A 20,192-nucleotide genomic window follows, 5' to 3' on the forward strand; every position below is an offset into this window, starting at 1 on the left:
GGGGAGGAGGCCGTCGGGCAGGCGCCTTCAGAGCCCCCAGAACCACGCGCGACCCGCATCGGCCGCGCGGACGGCGCCCAGCGCCAGCTTCAGCGAGGCTCCCTGTCGCCTATTCCCGCGTCCAGTCTCCTCCGCGGACCGCCGGGCGCGCGGCGTGCGCTGGGTGACACCACCGGCCCGGCACGCCGGCGGCCCTCAGCCCGCGGCCGGGTGGCCTGGCCTCGCCGCCCTCCTCTGTGCGGGTCCTGAGCAGTTCACACGGGGCCACGCGCTCCCGCCGCAAGCCTCGCATGAGGGCCAGGGGGTAGCGCTAGGCAGCAGCCACGAGCAGCGCGCGGCCCCTTTAAGACGTGCCCTGTGGGAGCAGGGCCGTGACGTCATGGGCTGCGGGAGGAATCTGTGCGCAGCCGCGCGCGGGAGAAGGCGGGGCGGCCGCTGACTGACAGGAGCGCGGCGGAGGCTATCGCCCGAGCGCTCCGCGCAGACCCCGCCCTTCGGGCCCCGCCCTATTCCCAAGCCCCGCCCCTTCTATGGCCTCCCCACCCTCCGCGCACTCCCCTCCCCTTCCCCGCCCCGCCCCGCCCTCATGCCCCTCCCCTCCCCAGTGCCCGCCCCGCCCCCCGCAGGCCCCGCCCCGCCCCTCGTACCCCCGTTCCACCTTCCGCAGGCCCCGCCCCGCCCTCGCCCCGCCCCCGGCCCGGGCGGGCCTCGCCTCTGCTCTCGGCGGCGGTGGCGCTGCGGGAGCTCCGGCGGCCGCGAATCTAATGGCTGCGCCCGGGCCGCGGTGATCGCGGGCGGAGAGCGACGGGCGCGGGGCCGCGGAGATCGAGAGCGAGCGCGGCCGGACCCCGGCCCGGCCCGGCCCGACCGGCCGAGCCCGCGATGCGCCCCGGGGCCGGCCCTCGGCGCAGCTGACGCCGCGGCGCGCGGAGACCCCGGCCGGCCGGCTCCGGAGAGCGGCTGCCCCGGCCCAGGCCGCGATGGCGGGCAAGGCGGCTGCTCCGGGCACCGCGGTGCTGCTGGTTACGGCCAACGTGGGCTCGCTCTTCGACGACGTAAGTGTGGCGCCGGACCCGGGATCCCAGACCCCCGGACCGCGGACCCTGAGCCCCGGGACCAGGATCTCGGTCCCGAAGCCCGAAGTCCCAGGACTCAGACCCCGAGTCCTGAGCCCCGGGACCCCGTGACCGGGATCCCTGGCACCCAGGCACAGACTTGAGCGCTGGACCCGGGAGCCTAGCCCCGTCCCTGGAATCCTGGTCTCCAGGTCCAGCCTTCAAACTCCATGGGTTGAACCCGGAGACCAGTCCCTGAGCCCAGGTCCCTAAATCCTAGTCCTGATCCCTGTCCAGGGTCCCCAAATCCTGACTCCAAACCCCAGTTTGAGGGCCCCACACCCTGTACCCAATGTTGACCCAGGAAGCTTGACCCTGAACCCTGGGTTCCCAGACCCCAGCCCGTGTCTCCCGGGCCCCAATGCCTGACTTCTGGCCGCTGACTCCCAACTCTCCAGTCCATGGCCCTGGCCTCTGCCGGTCTGCCTGTCTCCCTGCCTAGCCTGTGGCTGCCCCCAAGTGTGGGCGCCCTCATTTTACCTTGTAACTTAGTATCTCTCTAGTTCTCAAACAAGGGGCTCCTGTTGAAAGCCTGGAGGACTTTATGTTTCTTGCCTGTTAAAGAGAAAGATGCGAGAAGCTTTTCAAGGCCAGAAAAAGGATGCTGACTGTCCGAGGCCTTTACGTTCTGGGGCCTCCCACCCGGCACCCGAGGCCACTGGGAGAAGAGTCAGCCAAGGCCTGGTGCTCCCCCGGCTCCGGAGGCAGGCCCAGGCTGACCTAGTTCACGTTGTAGCCGCGGTGCCACCCCGCTGTTGGTACTTACACTGCCAACCCAAATAAAGCAGAATGCGGCTCCAAGTGGCGTGCTTGTTTAAGAAAAGAGGGTGATGGCCCAGATGGAGCTCCAGGCAGCCCCGCACTACACGCCCCCACCCCCGCGGAGGTGAGCGGTGGGGCGGCCCCCTTAACCAAGCAGACCATGGGGCAAACATGCCTTCCACCCTTGCCTTCCTTTGCTGGCTGGCAGTGAGCATCAGTGAGGTGTTTCTTAGGCTAAGTTCATGCACAGGCGAGGAGTGATTTTATTAATCCAAGGTAGGCGCTATTTTTGTGTTTTTCTCTTTTTAGCTTCCAGGCTGGCGTTCTGTACTTCCCTGCTGGGGGTGACGTGCTTGCCTCTGGCACGGACAGGACAGCTTTATCTAGTTTCACGTTTGATCATTTTCTACAAAAGTGCCCGGTCTGGGTGTGTGTCTGTATATTTAGCATTCTATTCTTGGCTTTCCAGTAACATCCACTCTAACATGGTTTTACTCAGATGATTCAGATCCGTTAGCTGTGGCTTCAGAGCCTCAGAAATGTCAGGAAAATTAAGCACGGTGGGGTATTTCAGTCTCAAAGGGAAGAGAATTTTGCTGTGCAGACGTTCTTCCCAACAATTTTCTGACCCCGAGCTCCAGCGTTTCTGTTGTGTTTCAGCTGTGTACACACGCTTCCCTCCGTGGATGTTAAAGTGGCTCACTTGGTTTACTTTGGTTAGCACCAGCCTCTCTCCAACTCTCCATTCTTCTGACAGGCTGTGTGGAGCGCTGCGTCTTGTTTGTATCGTGAAGGAACCTTTGTTTGGTAAGCAGTGCACAGGTTAATTCCGCTCGGTTGCTTTCGACTCAGGGCCAGGAGAGACATATCTGTCCTCACCCACATCTTTCTCAACGTGCGCAGCTTGGCTGAGGACCGTCCCTCCTCAGCGGCCTGGAGAAGCAGGGGTGGGTGTGGACCGGTCCCCGGAGCCTGGCCGGGGAAAGCAGCCGTTGCCTGAGTAAAGGACGCTTTGACTCTTCGGTTCGTAGGAGGCCTCAAGAGGGCTGCTCCGTGACTCTGTCTTGTGTGGCGTGCGCCCTGCGCACTGACGCTGTTCAGACGGCCCAGTTTCATCATCTGGAAACCAAGTTCCGCCGTGTGGCCGGGCCGTGTGGTGGGCGACACCGGCCCCCTCCTGGGGGATGCGGGTGGGTGGGGATGGCCCTGCTGGGGTGGGGGACGCGGGTGGGTGGGGATGGCCCTGCTGGGTGGGCACGTTCTCCTTTCGTCCTCAAGCAACAGGTGGTTGTGTTTGCTTGTGCAGCCCCGTTGGCTCCCCTGGCTACCCCTCCTCGTCCAGCAGTGACCCCGTGGAGCACTGGATGTGGACTTCCATGTGGCTTGGGTGTCCTCCTGGAGCACCGGTCCTGCCGTGCCTTCCCGGCCGCATCAGCCTTGAGCCGCTTCCAACCTCCCCCGGTCTGCTTGGGAGCAGCCCTCTCTGTGCCCGGACCTGCGGCTGCCGCCGGCTGTGTGTCGGGGTCTGGGAGCCTCTGCGCCGGGCTGGGCGCCTCATTTACTTGTGCGTCTCCCTCCAGCATCGTCCGTTTGCCCTAACCCCCTGCGAGCCGCAGACCGTCCTGTCTGTGGTCGGCTGTGTCCTCACCTGCCCCCCCGGGCTCCGTCGGGTCTAGGGTGGCTGAGCACCTTGTCCCTGACAGGCCCTCGGGTTGCTCCCCACTGTGCAGTGCTACACACCCGGGGGTGGGCAGAGCCCACAGTACAGTGGTTCTCAAACTTTTCCTGCTTAATTATGGAGTGCCCGAAGAGTCCTCGGTCAGCCCCCACCGGTCAGTCCAGAGAGACCGAGGATGGCGGAAACTGAGACCGCTGCAGGTTCTTTTAGAAGGAAGATGTCCTCGCATGTCACGGCCCTGGCAGGCCCTGCCGGTCATGCGGGAGGTGGTGGGATGGAGCGTGAGCCCTCATGTTGTCCTGCTGTGGACAAAACTGGGACCTGCCGCATCCCTGGACCCAGGGCCTCCATCCTGACTGGGGGCAAGCATGCAGCGGGGGGCTGCCCCCCGGCGCCCCCAGGGAGCCCAAGGCTCTCCGCAGTCACCGGTTGGGCTCCTGCTGTCCCGAGCCGCTTGCTGGCAAGCACTCCTCACCTGACTGCTTTGCTTGAGATGGCTGACTTTTTGGTTCTTTACGTGGTGGGCTTTTTTTTTTTGCTGGAAGTTAGCTGGGAAGGTGGATCCTGCAGCTGCGGCTTCAGAGCCCGGCCCCACCCTTACATGGTCAGGCTGCTTCTTGGGAAGGAGACGAAGCCAACAGCGGGCTTCTGAGAGTGCGGCTCGCTCTTGGGTGTCCGCCTGGAGCACCGGTCCTGCCGTGCCTTCCCGGCCGCATCAGCCTTGAGCCGCTTCCAACCTCCCCCGGTCTGCTTGGGAGCAGCCCTCTCTGTGCCCGGACCTGCGGCTGCCGCCGGCTGTGTGTCGGGGTCTGGGAGCCTCTGCGCCGGGCTGGGCGCCTCATTTACTTGTGCGTCTCCCTCCAGCATCGTCCGTTTGCCCTGTAGCCCCATTCCCATTCTGTCCTGAAAGCCCCCTGCCCTGGGTCCCCCTCCAGCTCTGCCTCTGCCTCCCCAGCCCTGTGTGCAGGGCCGCCCTCTCCAGCCCAGGGTGCAGGGGGCCCAAGGGGGCCTCATGCGGGGCCGGCCTTGGTCCCGGCCCTCTCACTTGCTCTGATGGCGGGAGTCCCCCCAGTTCTTGGAGGAGCTGCATTTGGCGATGGCTTCACCAAGGCGTCATTCACGTACACGGACTTCATTCTTATGAGGTGTACAGCCCAGCGGTTTCTGGTGTCACACAGCTGTGTGACTGTCCCCACAGTCAGCGTAAACTTGTTTTCTGGAAAGGACACTCCGTACGCCTTAGCTGCCCCCTCCCCCTAATTTCCGCCGTCTCCCCAGAAGCCCCCAGCCCCTGGTCAGCACCTGTCTGCTTCCTGTCTCTGTGTGTCTGCCTGTCCTGGGTGTCTCGTGAGTTTGTAAGAGCAGCTGGCTCGGCGTTTTCAGAGCTCAGCAGCTGGATGTCAGCATGTCCGTCACTCTGGTGGCCAAGGACCGCTCTGCCGTCCGGCCGTTTGTCCCCTGCCGGCCCTGGGTGTCTGGGCGGCCTGCCATGCACGTTCTGCTTCTCCTGGGCCCGTTCCTGGGACGGGGTCGGCCGGGCCTGTGTGACTTGCGCTGAGCCTTTTGAGGAACTGCCGGCCGTTGTGCAGCGTCGCACGCTCTTCGTCCTTGCCAGCCCAGCTCGAGGGTTCCGATTTCTGCTCATCCTCCAGCGCCCAGCGTCCCCCGTCTTTTCTCAAAGTCTTGTTCTGGGTCTCTCCCCCGGCTCCCAGGATTGCACGCCCGCTTCACGGGAGCTCTTCTCTCTGGACTCTGGTCTTTAACTAGCTCTCTACACGGACGCCCAGGAGGCAGGGGGAGACCCCAACCCCAGGGAAGGGCCAGAGCATTTGGCCAGAGCTGAGGACCGGTGGCCAGATCTCCTCGAGGATGGTGGCGCGTCTCAGTTTCGGAGGCGGTGCTTCCTGCAGTGTCCCTTCGGCTCCAAGGCCCCCGAGGGCTGTGGCGCCGGCCAGGGTGAGGCTGAGCCCCGGGCCTCTCTGCAGACCTCTCCCAGCCCCCCGGCAGCGTGGGAATGGCTGTGGGGGAGAGACGGCAGCGGGAAGGTGTCTCTGCGTCCTTCTGGCTTTGCTGCCTCGAACCTGGGACCTCCGCGTACTTCCCCTTTGGGAATTTTGTCTGTGTGCCCGAGTTTGGGTCTCTCTGTAGATGGGGTCCCACCCAGCTCCAGTGTGGTGGGGTTCAGCCTGGTGGGGTTCGGGGTTGCTCCCCCAGGTCAGGAGGCCGTGCCTGCACTACACACCTCCTCGTGGCCTCAGTGAGCCGCGGTCCTACCGCCGCAGTGCGCCTGGGGTCTGCAGCCTGTCATCTGTCCACAGGCGTCCCTGCCCCCTCCGTCTGCCGCCATCTCCAGCTGGCCGCCAGCGCGCATGGTCACCTGCAGCCTTTCCTCATTCATCGGCGCTGCAGACGCTGGGGGAGGGCGGAGGCTACTGTGGCGGAGATGCGGCTCAGCTTTAACGTCTCGGATGTTTTGTGTGTTTTGAACCCAGTGGTGTGAGCCCTGCGGGGCAGCTGGGGGGACAGCCCTGAAGGATGGGGTCCCGGGGCACGTTCACACCCGCTGCCTCTCAGGCTGTGTCCCTCTGCGGGGTCAGGCTCTGGGCCCGCGTCGTGCACTCCGTTGGCAAGTGGACCGAGCCTTCCGGGGGAGGAGGGGCTGCCGCTGCTGACCAGGGCCATCTCAGGTGGGCATTTGCTTCTGGGAAGGGAGCTCCTGCTGGGGGCAATTCCACGATGTGTCAGGTCTGATTCGGAAGTTACAGAACTCGGACCAGGCCTGCCCCCCAGGAGACATCCCTCGTTTAGGGAGCCCGCCGTCTGACCCAGGAGTAGGGATGAGGAAGCAGGGAGGCTGCCTAGGGGAGGCGGCGAGCCTTGCTGAGGAGCCAGGGCAGAACAGCTCCTTCAATGTGGACCTCCCAGTGCCTGCCCCGGTGGGCAGGGGCGGGAAGCGGGGCAGCAGCATCTGCTGGGAGGTGGGTCCGGTCCAGGAATGGGGTCCGATGTGGGGGGGTCAGCACGGGGCTGGGAGGCTGGTCTGAAAGGCAGTGGCGAGTCTGAGGGGCGTCTCAGCCCCACGCTCTGTGTCTCCTGGGCCATGGCCCTGCTCGCTCCGTGTCTGCGGGGCTGGGGCCCCTTCCCACCTGAGTGAGTTTCAGGGGGGTGGTGGTGGGCTCGGGGATGGGGAGGGGGAGGGGTGAGACTGTGGTGCGTTCCCCAGTGGACACGGACATGGCTGCCTCAGTTAATCGGGGCCCCGGGCGCTCTGCTGATGAGCCCGAGGGGTGACTACACATGAGCTCTTGTGCCGGCTGGGGTGGGCGGTGCGCCCCGAGAAAGGCTCTGAGCTGCGGGACGGCCCACCCTGGGGGACACAGGCTCTGAGCTCGTGGGACACGGGCTCTGAGCTGCGGGACAGCCCACCCCGGGGGACACGGGCTCTGAGCTGCAGGACACGGGCTCTGAGCTGTGGGACGGCCCACTCCCGGGGACACTGGGGGCCTCGCCCTCAGCGATGCGTGTGGGTGAAGGGTCGCTCCCCAGTGCGGCTGAGATGCGGGGCCGGCGCAGGGCTGCCGGCTGTCGAAGTGAGGAGAGGCATCACCCGCGCTGTTGCTGTGTGAGGGTTTCTGTAACTCCGGAGTTGGAGGGTAGGGGTCACCCGCGTGTTCCTGAGCCTGTGGGGACACTCTTCCTTTTCCCGTCTGGGTGAGGCTGGGCACATGTGGGCCTCTGTCTGGGGAGCATCCCGGACTTTCTGGGGTCTTCCCGACCCTTCTTCAGTCATGGTCTCTGCATCCACTTAGTTCTGGTGATGAGATCTGTTTTCTAAAACAAACCGAGTGCAGCAGGTTTCTTTGGGAGATGGACGTGGCGCTGGGGCAGGGGTCCCCTCGGGTCACTGCGTGTGTGGGGATGGGGGCGGTGTGGGGCTCAGGCTGCACCGTGGGAGGAGGTGAGCAGGCTGAGCAGCGAGGGCCGCGGGGTGTGGGGGTGCCCTGCACCTGACCCAGGATGCCGCCTGCTCAGCACCAGACCCCGAGCTCCTGGAACGGGTCGGGGTGGGTGGCCGTGCACACGGCGAGGGGTCCTGACCGTCCCGTGCAGGGTGAGGGGTCCTGACCATCAGGGACACACATGGCGCTGCCCAGGCTCATGGAGCTTTGCTTTTCCCTCGAGTAAGAAGCCCAGCCATCTTGGGAGCACGGCTATGGGTCAGCGTGGGTCCTTGAGACCCTGGGCCGTTTGTGCCTCAGGCAGGGAGGAGGGACAGTGGCATGGTGGCCGCCAGGGGTCATGGGCGATGGGGTGCCCCGGCGGGTGTGGGGCCCTGGCGCTGTCCGGCCTGTCCTGGCCGTCCCCACGAGGCCTTGGTGGGCCGCATGTCCTCGCCCGTGTCCCAGGCTGGGTGTGCTCAGGCTTCCTGGTGGGTCCCTCACCATGGTGTGGCCAGCACGACATCCCGGCATGCTCATGGGCTCCTTCCCAGGGGCCCCTATGCGTGACCCTGGCTTGTGCCCACAAGAGCGCCTGCAGCTACACCTCCCCTCCCCCAGCGGAATACGTTCTCCCTTCTCCGTGCTTTGGCATCAGTCCAGGAGTCCCAGCCCCTGGGGTGGCAGACATACACCCTCGGCACAGGTCACTGCCCAGCTCTCTGCCGCCTTCTCTGCCCCCCCCATTAATTACAAGCTCCCAGGCTTTTATCATGTTTTAGGGTGATCGGGCCTGCTGGCCTCTGACCAGTGGTGCGGGGCCGGGATTTGGGGTCCCGCCCCGATGGCCGTGTAACCGGACTTGCAGCCAGCCCGCTGGCCGGCAGGACCCTGTCAGAGCTGGGCGGGGGCTGAGCTGGGGAAGGCAAGTGTCCCCTGCCTGGCACCTTGTGAGCACCAGGGCCCAGTGTCAGAGGTGTCCTCGGCGGTTGGTGCACAGGTGTGGCTGTTGGGGCAGACGGGACTCGCATTTCCGGCAGCTCGCCCTGCGCGAGTGGAGCCCTCGGTCTGAGAACAAACGTTTGCCGCCGTGCAGCGGTCCCCACCGTCCAGCCTGAAGCCCAGCCCTCCTGGCCGTCTGCGGGGCTGAGCCCCCAGCTGCTCACCCCCCAGCTGTCGTCACTGAGGGTCCCACGGCTCGGGCCGTCTGGGGCCCTCCTGCCAAGCGCTGCTCTGCTGGCTGGACAGACCAGCCGGCGTCCGACAGGCAGACAGTTTGCCACGTTCCACGGATGGTTTTTGGCAAACTGTGGACTGTGTGGACTGCAGTGGCTCCTTGGGGGTCGCCCTTCTCACTCCCGGGGGGGGGGCGGGGCAGAGGAAGCCAGAATCCCCCACGAGAGGCCTGCTGCGCCCGGAGAGCAGTGGGTTACGACTGGGGCGCCCCTCTGAGCAGTGTCTTGTGGGGGCGCGGGGCCACCGTCCGGGGCTCTGCTGTGGCCAGGGGTGACGGACAGCGCCCCTCCCTTGGGGGCTGGCATGCCGGCCGAGTCCCGCGCCCTGCCAGGGGGTGGGCTGCTCAGTCTGTGCGAGGGGAGGGCTCGGGCGCGCCCCCTCCTGCTGACCCCGACACGGGGCACGCCTCCCCAGGTTAGGGGCTGACCTGCACGCCCGCCCCGCTGCCTTCTCTCCTGGCAGAGGGGCCGTGAGCCCAGCGCGGCCTCGGGTCAGCTCCCACTGGCCTGCGGGTGCCTCGCCTGCCCCCCGGGCGCAGGGTCCCCATGTCCGTGCCCGCCTGGGCTCGAGGGCGGGGAGGGCGGTGCTGCACAGGGCAGCAATGCGCGGTCAGGCGCCCGTGTTTCTGGCCACTTGGTGCTGGAAGAGCAAGAGGCGGCCCTGTGGCCTGTGCCGCCCCCTTTAGGGACAGCGTCTGCCTCTGGTCCCCGTGTGGGGGCAGGTGTTCAGGCTCCGAGAGGCCTGCCCCCAGCCCAGCCCGGCCTCTTGCCGTCTCTGTCCGACCCGGTGGTCATTTCTGCATGTTGGGCCTCTGCGGAGGCCTGTGGGGTACAAGTCACTGCTTGGGCCTGTGTCCCTGGGGAGGGGGCTCAGGACCCTGCGGTCCTCCCAGAGGGGCTGCTCTGGGGTCCACCTGGGCTGGGCCAGAGGCTTGAGACCCCTGCTCCGAGCACCTGTCCCGCCTTCAGGGGCTTTGGGGCAGCGTCCGCATGGGTGGTGGAGAGCTGGGCAGGGGCGCTCTGGCCCCGCGGTGAGCCCGGGCGTGGGGGGCAGCCCCGGCTCTGGCCGTCAGCGCTGCCAGCACCCTCGTGGGCTCCTCCCGCAGCGTCTCCGGGGCCCCTGTCCTGGGAGACCGCCAGGAAGGGCCGGGGAGGCCCACCGTCCCGGTTTGCCTGCTGGTGTCCCGGGCGCTCTCCCCTGCAGCGTCTCTTCGCCCAGGGCTTAGCTGGGGCGCCTCGGGGGCACGCACCCAGTGCAGCGCAGGGCTGTCTACCCTGCTGCGCAGGGCAGAATGCGATGTGCGGTGTGTCCAGCGCAGGGCTGTCTACCCCGCTGCGCAGGGCGGAATGCGACGTGCGGTGTGTCCAGCGCAGGGCTGTCTACCCCGCTGCACAGGGCGGAATGCGACGTGTGGTGTCTGTGCTGGAATCTGAGGTGGCGTGGGCTCTCCTTTCCGTTGGACTCACTCTGTTAAGAACGACATCTGTCCAAGTAACCAGCAAGCTTGTGGGGACAGCTGTTTTGCTTTTGTTTTCTCCTCCATCCCTGTCGCAGTTTGCAGATCTGTTGTAACTTCCTGTTTTTGCCGAGGCGCGGTTGCTTCCCTCCCGGCCGCCTGCGGGGTGGGCGGCGCAGGCGGGGGTGGGGGGGCAGGCCGGCGGGGACGCTGTCGTGGTTATCAAGGCAGCTGGCAGGACACGGGGCATGTGGCGGGAGCTGGCCGGCGGGGCGGACACAGGGCTGTCTCAGGAGAGCAGGTGGCGGCTCACCTTGGTGGCAGAGCAGCGGCCCCCAGGACCTCAGCCTTGCGTGCGTGGCCCTGGGGACACAGGGGCTGCAGGGGGCACAGGGCAGGGGGTGCGGGCGGCCCAGGGCTCCCGGGCCTTGGGGCCAGCCTCCGCCGAGCGCAGGTATGCGGTGACACCGGCACCGCAGAGGCTCGTCTGTGGGGACGTTTAGCGCAGCTGCCCACCCAGGGGAGCGCACGGGGCACCCTGCAGACGTGCCCCGCCCCAGCCGCACTCCCACCAGCCCGGCCCCAAAGCTCCTCCAGGCATCTCTGAACTGGTGGCCTCTCGTGAGCTGCCCCCGGCCCGACACCCCTCATGCCTGCCCCTCCCGTCCTTGGCTGACGGAGCAGGGCTCTGTGGCCCAGGGAGAGGCCGGGCAGGTGGGGCCTGGGGGGGCAGGGTCTGGGAGGGGCGTTCTGGGAGTGGGAGGAGTATTTGGAGGAGGTTGCTGGGGGTCCCGAGGCTCAGGGTCCAGGAGGCTCTAGGAGCCCGCAGGTCCGCCTGCACATGGCCTGCGGGGCCGGCGCGTCCCCCAGGCGTCGCTTCTGGGGCCCGACGCCCTTTGCTTACAGGGCAGAGGGCGCGCTGACTCGGACCCCCTGGCTCACAGCTCATGCGCGGTCCCAGGCCACCCTGGCTGCTGAGTGCAACCCGGAGACCATCAGGGACCTTGGCAGTAACTCGCTCAGGCGACGCCCTGAACACAGAGACCACAGAGTGTCTCCTGGGCCGGGACGCAGGGCTGGGTCCTAAAGGCTCTGGGACATGGGAGTCAGCCAGCGAGCTCAGGCAGGGTGGCCGCTGGGGCCGTTGTGGGCGGGAGCAGTGCAGGAAGCGGGGAGCCGGCGTGTGAGGCCACGTGGCTGGCGTGGGCTGGCTGGCCCACGTGGGCGGTGAGCTGGAAGCCGGCGCTGCAGGACGGTAATGATCTGTGCATCTGATCATGCCGGGCCCCGGGCCCTGTAGGGGACGCGTGGGGCCAGGCCTCACTGTGGACAGTCGGCTCCCTCCTTCAGGGAGCTGCCTGTGACCCGTCTGCGTGTTTAACAACTGAAATGAGTTGGTGCAGAAGGGGAGGATGCGGGGACTCAGGCCCTGGAGGGTGCGCTCTGACCGCTCAGGGGTGCCGCTGGAGACCGCCAGCCCCTGGAGGTGCGCCAGGTTCAGGGGATTCCTCCGGAGGGCTGCCCGAGGAGCCCAGGGTGGCAAAGCGGAAGTACCAGTGTGTGGCCTCTCCACTCAGAAAGCTGAGAATTCGTCCTAGCTTCTGGGGGAAATTGACGTCTGTGTGCCGTGATGACCCTGAGGGTTTGTTTTTCATAAGGGCAGTCACATTGCAAGCCCCGGAGTACCCCAAAGCACCTCCTCTGCTTTCTGCAGGGTGCTGCCTTCTAGCCACCGGCCCAGACGGACCCCGGGGAGACCTCAGTGTTTTGGGCAGCTGCTGTGCCACAGACCTGTGCTGTGGACACAAAACAAGGTTCTGACGATTAGTAAGAGAACGGAGTCCTCACTGCTGGGCGGAGCCCGCCTGGTGGGGCCGCGGAACCGTGCCCCTGTGCTGGGTCTGCTTCTCTGGAACGGGGTGGGCGGGCGCGGTGCCCCGTCCAGAGCCTGGCTGCGTGTCCGTCCGTGTGTCCTGGCGAGTGGAGCTTGGGCGAAGGCACCTCCAGGCCAGTCCTGCCTTGTTGCGGACAGGCTGCTGAGTCCCTGGGCCTGGACTCGAGCTTCTGGACTGTTAGAGGTGGAGCGGGTCCCGGATGGTGCGTCCCCGCAGCCCAACACCCTCTGTTGGCTGAGTTCTGGGCACTCGCGGGCTCCCTCCAAGATCCACCCTGCCAGGGCCCCGGCTGAGGCGCTTCCTATCCTCGTGGGGTCCCCATTCCCGGGAGGTGCCAGGGCCCACGGCTGCGTGACCTCGCAGAGAGCAGGCACTCAGCATCCCCAACGCAGAGCCTCTCCTTGCTGCCCCTTCAGCCCCAGCCTGGCACCCTCAGGCCCCCGAGTGGCCTCTCCTCCTCTCGGGGTCCCTTAAGGACCTGGCGAGCTGCTGCTGAGCCAGAGCAGGTGGTGGGGTCCCTCCTGGCTCTGGAGGAAACCCACTCAGCACGCCTGAGGTGCTGTGCCCTGGCCTTTGTGCTTGCTGTTGGGCAGGCGCCGCGGTGGCTCCCTCCTGCGTGGCCCCTTAGGCCTGGACCCCCCATCCGGTCTCGCCCCCTAGCTGCGGCCCACGTGTTGTAAAGGTTTCCCGCCGTGGAGGGCCCATCATTCCGCTGGGAGGTCTTCACTTGTTGTTATCATCATCTATGGAGGACAGGGCCGCCCACTCCAGCATTCCTACCAGGAGAATCCCGTGGACAGAGGGCCGGACGGGCTACAGTCCATGGGGGTCGCAAAGAGTCGGACACGACTGAGTGGCTCACACACACACGCATTATCATCCAAACGCTGAGACAAACCTCAGACACTGCGTTCCGCTCTTCCTGAGCCAGCCGCTCAGCCTTTTCACGTATTCTCCAGGCTGAGCAGCCGCCACACGGCCCCGCCCTCCGGGCAATGTCGGCGGTCGCTGCCCGCCCCCCACCCCAGACCCTCGTCTCCACTGGTCCACCCCTTGTCTGTGGACCGGGCTGTTCTGGACGCTTCCTGCACGTGGCTTCGGACACCTGATCTGACTGCTCTTTCTTATCCGTGGTCAGGACTCACCCACGTCGTGCGTGTAGCAGAACCTGCCCCGTTCACGACTGAGCGCCACCTCGCAGAAGCGCAGACCACGCTCCGTCCGTCCAGCAGCTGATGGACGTGTGGCTTTTATGCATCGTGTGGCTGCGAACATTCGTGTTTAAGGTTTTGTGTGAACATGTTTTAGATTCCCTTGGGTATGTATCCAGGTGTGGAATTGCTGAGTCACAGGATAGCTGTGTATAGCTTCTCGAGGAACTGCCAGACTGCTTCCCGGAGTGTCTGCACCATTTTGAATTCCCACCAGCAACGCACAAGCATTCCGGTTTTTCCACATCCAGAAACAACACTTGTTATTATTCGCCTGTTTGAGTCTAGCTGCCCTGCTGGGCGTGCAGCGCATCGATCTGCGTTTCCCTGACAACTGATGGTCCTGAATGTCCCGCCTCCCCCTGCCATGTGCTTCCTGGGTATTTGTTTGTTTGTTTACCTACTTTGGAAAAGCATTTATTTAAATCTTTTGCCCATTTAAAATTTTCTTTAATTGTTGAACTTTTCTGTGCACATTCTGGATGTAGATTCTTATCACACACACGATTTGCAAATGTTTCTCTCATTCTTCGTGCTTTTTTTTCACATCCTTGATAGGGTCTTTTTGAAGCCCTAGCATTCCAAACATTGACAAAGTCCAGCTTGTTTGTTTTTTCTTTGGTTGTGCTTCGGATGTCACATGTAAGAAGCCGTTGCCAACCCTTCTCCACTGCCAGGGGGAATGTGAACTGGTCCAGCCACTGTGGGGAACAGTGTGGAGCTTCCTTATGAATTAGAAGCAGAGCCACCTCGGATCTTGCAGGCCCACTCCTGGGCACGTACCTGGAAAAGACAAGAGCTGATTCAAGCAGAGGCCTGCGCCCTGGAGTCAGGCACAGCGCTAGTGTTCACAACAGCCAAGACACAGAGGCAGCCTGCATGTCCACAGACAGATGCACAGATAAGGACGGCGTGGTGCACACGTACGTGGAATACTGCTCAGCTGTAAAGAGAATGAACGAATCCCATTTGCAGCAGCACAGATGGACCTAGAGAGTAACATACGGAGTGAAATAAGTCAGAGAAATACACATATTACTTATATGCGGACTCTACAATATGGTACAAATGAACCTATTTATGAAACAGAAATAGACTCACAAACACAGAAAACAAAGTTATGGGTTACAAAGCGGCGGAGGGGGGCAGGTAACTTGGGAATTTGGGATTAACAGGTGCACACTACCGAATACAAGGCTTCCCAGTGGCTCAGCGGTGAAGAGCCCACCTGCAGGGCAGGAGACTCAGGAGATGCGGGTTTGATCCCTGGGTCAGGAAGACCCCCTGCAGGAGGGCATGGCAACCCTCTCCAGTGTTCTTGCCTGGAGAATCCCATGGACAGAGGAGCCTGGCAGGCTACAGTCCATGGGGTCGCAGAGTCAGACCTGACCAAAGTGACTGAGTATGCACTGCTGCTGCTGCTGCTAAGTCGCTCAGTCGTGTCCGACTCTGTGCGACCCCAGAGACGGCAGCCCACCAGGCTCCCCCATCCCTGGGATTCTCCAGGCAAGAACACTGGAGTGGGTTGCCATTTCCTTCTCCAGTCAATCAGCTGTACTTCAGTTTAAAAAATACAGGGAAGACAAGAGGGAGAGAGAGCAGAGAGAACAGAGCCCATTGCCAGTCCAAGGTCATGAAGATTTTTTCCTGTCTTTCCTCTAAAGCTAACAGTTTTAGCTCTTCCATGCAGATTCTAGATTCACCTTGACTTAGGTGGTTCAGACCGTAAAGAATCTGCCTGCCATGCAGGACACCTGGGTTGGATCCCTGGGTCAGGAAGACCCCCTGCAGGAGGGCATGGCAACCCACTCCAGTCTTCTTGCCTGGAGAATCCCATGGACAGAGGAGCCTGATGGGCTGCAGTCCCTGGGGTCGCACAGAGTGGGACGTGACTCAGCACACCAGCACGCAGCTCCTAGATTCATCCTGACTTCGCTTTTGTACCTCGTGTGAGCTGGGGCAGCGCCCTCGTTCCTGGGCTTGTGCATGTCTTGCTGCCCAGCACTGTTTGTTGGAAAGACTGTTCCCCCCATTGAACCACCTTGCTGGTTCAGCGTAGTTACCCACCCTACCTGACGGTAGATGTATAGACTTTCTCCTGGCCTCTCGTTTCTGTTTTCTTCATCTCTCGTCTGTCCATGTGCCAGGACCAGAGGATCTTGGTAACTGCAGTTCGCAGCGAGTTTTGAAATAGGAGGTGTGTGTCCGCCAGCTTCTTGTTTTTCACATTTCTTATGTCTGTCCCGGGTCTCTGTGTTTCCACGTGAATTCTGGGCTTCGCCCGTCACCCCCAGCTGGCATCCTGCTGGTGGCTGCTGGTGGCTGCCGGCTCTGACTCCGGGCCCCCTTCCTGCATGAGGAGCTTTGGACAGTTTTCCTCCGCGCCCAGCCCCGGGCAGGTGGCCCTCCCTGCAGTTTGCTGGCTGTGCCTGCTGCTTGAATGAATGTAGAGCAGGGCCCCCTGCACACTCTGGCTTCCCGGGCCCCACGCTGGCAGCTCCGAGCCCCTGAGGGTCGTCGCAGGCTCTCTTCGTGGTGGGCTCCCTCTCTGACACAGGCAGGCACAGTGGTCTAGGGTCGTCCGAGTCGACTCCAGGGGAGTCTGTCCAGCCTCCTGGTGGCCCGAGGACACCTCCGACCCGGAGGAGCCCACACGGCTCGCTCTGGGGGCTGCCCCTGCGTCCAGCCCTGGTCCCCCGTTCCCCCGTGAGTGTGGACACTCTCCGCCTTGGGCGGTTTCCTGGAGCCCTTGAGGACCAGATGCGGCCTCGAGGCCCACTGCCGTTGCCCCGCGTCCCAGGAGAGAAGCGCTTATCGCAGCCAGGCGGGTCTGGCGCCCCCAGTGTGAGCAGCGGGTTGACTCGAGTCCTCGGGAAACAGCTTCCCGTGGGATGCACCGACCCCACGTGCCCCGCCCCACCCCTACCCGCCCCGCTCTCCCTGAGGCTGCTGGCGGCCAGCCCCCTGCTGCCACTCAGACACCTCACGGCGGAAGGTCAAGGTCACGGCTCCCAGCACGAAGTTGCTTTGGGGGGACCCGAGAGAGTCTCAGCTCTGGGGCTGGCTGGAGTGCTGGGCTGGGTCTCGCCAACCACACTCCGGACCCTGCCTGGGTGGGAGGAGGCCCGCCTTGGCCTGAGTGGTCGGCCTGGCGTCCACGCCCAGCACTCGGGGTCCTTAGGGGTCCACGGAGAGTTTTCCATCCCCACAGAGACTGAGCTCTGTCCTGCGCTCTGTCTGAAGCGAGTACCAGGCCCTCCTGGGGGCGGAGGCCACTCTAGAAGTGGCGTGGCCGCACTGACCCAGGTCTGAGCCCCGCCGTCAGTGGCAGGGACCACGGCCGGGTTACCCGCTCTCAGCCCCGGGCGCAGGTGCCGGAGGCAGAGCTGGTCTTGCTTGTCTGAGCGGAAAGGGAAGTTTAACGAGCAGGCGGCTCCTCTGGGCCGAGTCCACCCTCGAGCTGCTGTGGGGCAGAAGGCGGGGCGCTGGGCCTGCCCGGGGCCTGGGGCAGCGGGTCCTGCAGCCTTGCCGAGGTGGGCGTGGGCAGGCCTGCTCTGCTCGGCACTGGGGTGGGGCCCGGGAGGCGCGGGGACCCTGTCTGGCTGGGGTGCTGTCACCCTGAGGCTGCATGGCCCCCACTGGGCACGCCGGCTGGTAGGTCTTCACACGCCCCGTGTGAAATTCTGGTCACTATGAACAGCAATACTTTGGCCTAAAATATTCTTTTCCAGCAGCTTGTCATTAGAGCCTAAAAACAGACATTTTAGTCTAAAACAGAAAAGGAAGAGCTATTAATAGAGTGAAGGGCAGGAAAGCCTGGCGCGCTGCAGCCCGTGGGGTCGCGGAGTCGGGCGCGGCTTAGTGACGGGACGAGCGTCAGCAGAGGGAAGGCTGTTCGTGGCTCCTTGCTTGTGGCCGCGCCTGAGCCGGCGACCCTGGGCGAGTGCGGGGCTGGGTGCTGGGGGCCGGGGCCGTCAGGGCCTGCAGGGCCCGAGCGCGGAGCTGCCCGCCCGTCTCCTCCGCTTGACATCAGTCTGCGGCGGGACACGGCGTGTTTGCGCCTGCTTTCCTGGAGGTTTTATGAAAACGGCCCTTGATGGGTGTTGATGGCGCTGAGATGGAGACCATGTGAGCGTGCGTGTTGAGTTGACACGCCTGTGTGTAGACAGGCGTTGTCCTAACAAATTACCTTCCGTTTATTGCTTCTTCGCAAACACTGGTTTTCAGAAACACAGGAACAGTGATGCTGTGGTCTCTGTTGACTTTAAGGAGAGTGTTGGGCACGCAGGGCCCCCCTTCCTGAGTCTGAACTGAGGGGAGGAGCCACTGGCCAGGGCCTCACGGACACCGTCCTGGGTTCAGACACAGTCCGGGGACCGTCGCTGAGCAGCGGGGTCTTGGATTTTTGCCCAGGCCGCTGACCCGGAAGGAAGAGGGAGGCCCCCATGCGGGTCAGGGTCTCTAGGCGCAGCAAGGCTTCACAGGACTGGCCCTGTGCCCGGGCCCTCCCTGGACTGCCGCAGATGCGGCCCCCAGCCCCGCGCCCCACGCCTGTGGGCCCTCCGGCCCTCGAGCCCAAGACGCCTCCCTGCGTGTCCGGGCGTCGGGCAGCTGTCGCCGGCTTAGACGCCATGGGAGGGACTCGGGCTTATCCCACGGCGTGTGCTGGCCAGCCTGGGTGGTCTGCCGCCCACCCTTGAGGCAGAGGGCAGAGACACCCTGGTCAGAAGGGGATGAGGTGGTGCCCCCGAGGAAAGGGGGTGCCCTGCGGGGCTGTCCCGGCCACAGTGCATGGCTCCTCTGAGGCCCGCCAAGGCGGACCCGCTGCTGGCCGCCCTGGGCCTTTCTCAGCTACGAGGGCCCCACCTGCGGGCTGGCCCCGTGGGGCTGGCCCCGTGCTGCCTGTGCCAGTGTTGGGGAGGCCCTCAGAGGCTCACCCGTCTGCCGGGTGGTTTCCAAGCTCTTCACACCTGGCAGTGCCATCGTTGGCCGGGGGGCCCAAGCCACCAGGGCCATCCGAGGCGGTCAGTGTCCCCCCGCCCCTGGTACCCACGGAGACGGAGCTGTGGCCCTGCCTGGATGGGACTGAAGCAGGGCTAGGGATGCGGGGCCTTGGGGTCGTAGGTTCAAGGGTGATGGGGGCCTTCGGAGCAGGGGTGACGTGGCCGTCAGAGCAGGGGTGACGGGGCCGTAGGTTCAGGGGTGACGGGGCCATAGGTTCAGGGGTGACTGGCTGTAGTTCAGGGGTGACAGGGGCCGTAGGTTTAGGGGTGACGGGGCCGTAGGTTCGGGGTGATGGGGGCCATAAGTTCAGGGGTGACAGGGGCCATAGGTTCAGGGGTGATGGGGCCGTAGGTTCAGGGGTGACGGGGCCATAGGTTCAGGGGTGAAGGGGGCCGTCGGAGCAGGGGTGACGGGGCTGTGGTCTGAATTGGGAGTCTGGGCAGGAGCAGGCAGGAGCTCGGTCAGAGTCTGGGCCATGAAGCCCTGGGCCCAGAGCTGGTCTCGGGCTTGGACCCGGTACCAGGGTCTCCTCACTGCCTCCCGGGCAGCCCCTGACCCCGGCCCTGGACCAGGCTTCTGGTTCTGGGGTTTCCACTGGGGGAGTGGCCCGGGACCCCCTGTGAGGCTTGAAGTCAGGCCGTTCCTGCGGGGATGGCTCCGTCTTTTCCTGGTGGATGAGGGCTCTCTGGTGCGGATGCTGGCTTTACATTTAAGACAGAAATTGAACAGGCGTGTGTTCGTGCTGGCGAGTTTTGCAGGAAGGCTCGGGTGTCGTGTGTTAGTGAGTGAGTGTAAAGCGTGCACAGGCAAGGGGAGCGACGGAAGATGCCCCGGCTGAGAGGGTCGTCATCACACACTGTGGCGAGTAACCTTAAGATCAAAGGCCTTCTGTTCTCAGCGCTGCTCCTGAAAAGCAAAGTGTGAGGGGGTGTCCCTCGAAAGAGGCCACAGTTAGAAAGGAGCGGCAAGAGGGAGATGAGCCCAGACCCCCAGCACGCGGGCTGGCTGTGGGGCACTGCCGTGACCGCTGCTCTGCCTGACCCACGGGCTTCACGTGCCCAGTCCTCAGCACTCCGCGTTTCGGGAGGTAAGGTCGTCTGTCCTCTCGAAGATCGCCAGCCAGGGCCCCCAGCACAAGCTCACAGACGCCGTCTCTAGAGCCGGCAGGCTGGCCAGGCACAGCGGCAGGGCACCCGCCGCCCCTGCGGGCTCCTCTGCCATGCACCACGCCCCTTCAGCCGGCGCCCTGGAGCCCGTGAGCCGCAGCAGGAGAGTAGTCCCCACCCGGTGCAGCCAGGGAAAGCCCCCCAGCAACAGAGACCCAGCGTGGCCAAAACAATGAATAAATAAGATAAATACAGGGCAGTTAACGAAGTCAGCGGTGGATGGGCAGCGTGATGAGGGTACAGTGTGGCTTTTGGGTGCCCAGCACAGTGGGCGGTGGGGTGACTCCCCTCGGGACCCGCGCGTTCCAGCCTGCGAGGGACTCCCTTGGGGTTGACTCCCGTGGCGTGTGTGTACCGCATGCCTACCGTGTGCCCGGCCCTGCATGGCCCGGGGGACGGTGCCAGTGGGCGACCCGTGCTTGGAGGCCCAGCTGGCCCTGCTCTGTGGGAGGGTGTGGACACCCCCACCCCCACGGCGCGCCCTGCAGCCCCGGCTGAGTGTGACACGTCCCCACACGTCTGTGTTACGTGGTGCCTGTTTGAAGACTTATTTTCATTCCAAATCTAAACACTTAAGAAAGTGAGCTAGACTTTTCTTTAGGAACTTTTCACCTCTCTGTCTTCGGCATCCAGCCTGCTGGTGTGGACGACACGCATGGTGTTCGGGGTCTGCCGAGATCTGAGCGCCCCCCTCGCAGGTGCCCCTGGGCTCGAGAGTTGGACTGGGGCGC

The 20,192-nt window shown here is 64.3% G+C and overlaps 1 protein-coding gene across 2 annotated transcripts in view; it reads left to right on the top strand.

The window, feature by feature from the left end:
* The first annotated feature begins 696 nt into the window (after window positions 1-696).
* Window positions 697-20,192, top strand: part of INPP5A (inositol polyphosphate-5-phosphatase A) — a 146,038-nt gene continuing 126,542 nt past the window's right edge. Inside the window, exon 1 of one of the 2 annotated variants that reach the window (XM_025274234.3) lies at window positions 697-1,055. In XM_025274234.3, coding sequence (XP_025130019.1) covers window positions 981-1,055 — 75 coding nt within the window. In that variant the 5' untranslated portion in view covers window positions 697-980. The remainder of the gene's footprint in view (window positions 1,056-20,192) is intronic. The other variant, XM_025274236.3, reaches the window with a different exon arrangement.

This window comes from Bubalus bubalis, chromosome 23 (genome assembly GCF_019923935.1).
Source record: "Bubalus bubalis isolate 160015118507 breed Murrah chromosome 23, NDDB_SH_1, whole genome shotgun sequence".
Taxonomy (NCBI): domain Eukaryota; kingdom Metazoa; phylum Chordata; class Mammalia; order Artiodactyla; family Bovidae; genus Bubalus; species Bubalus bubalis.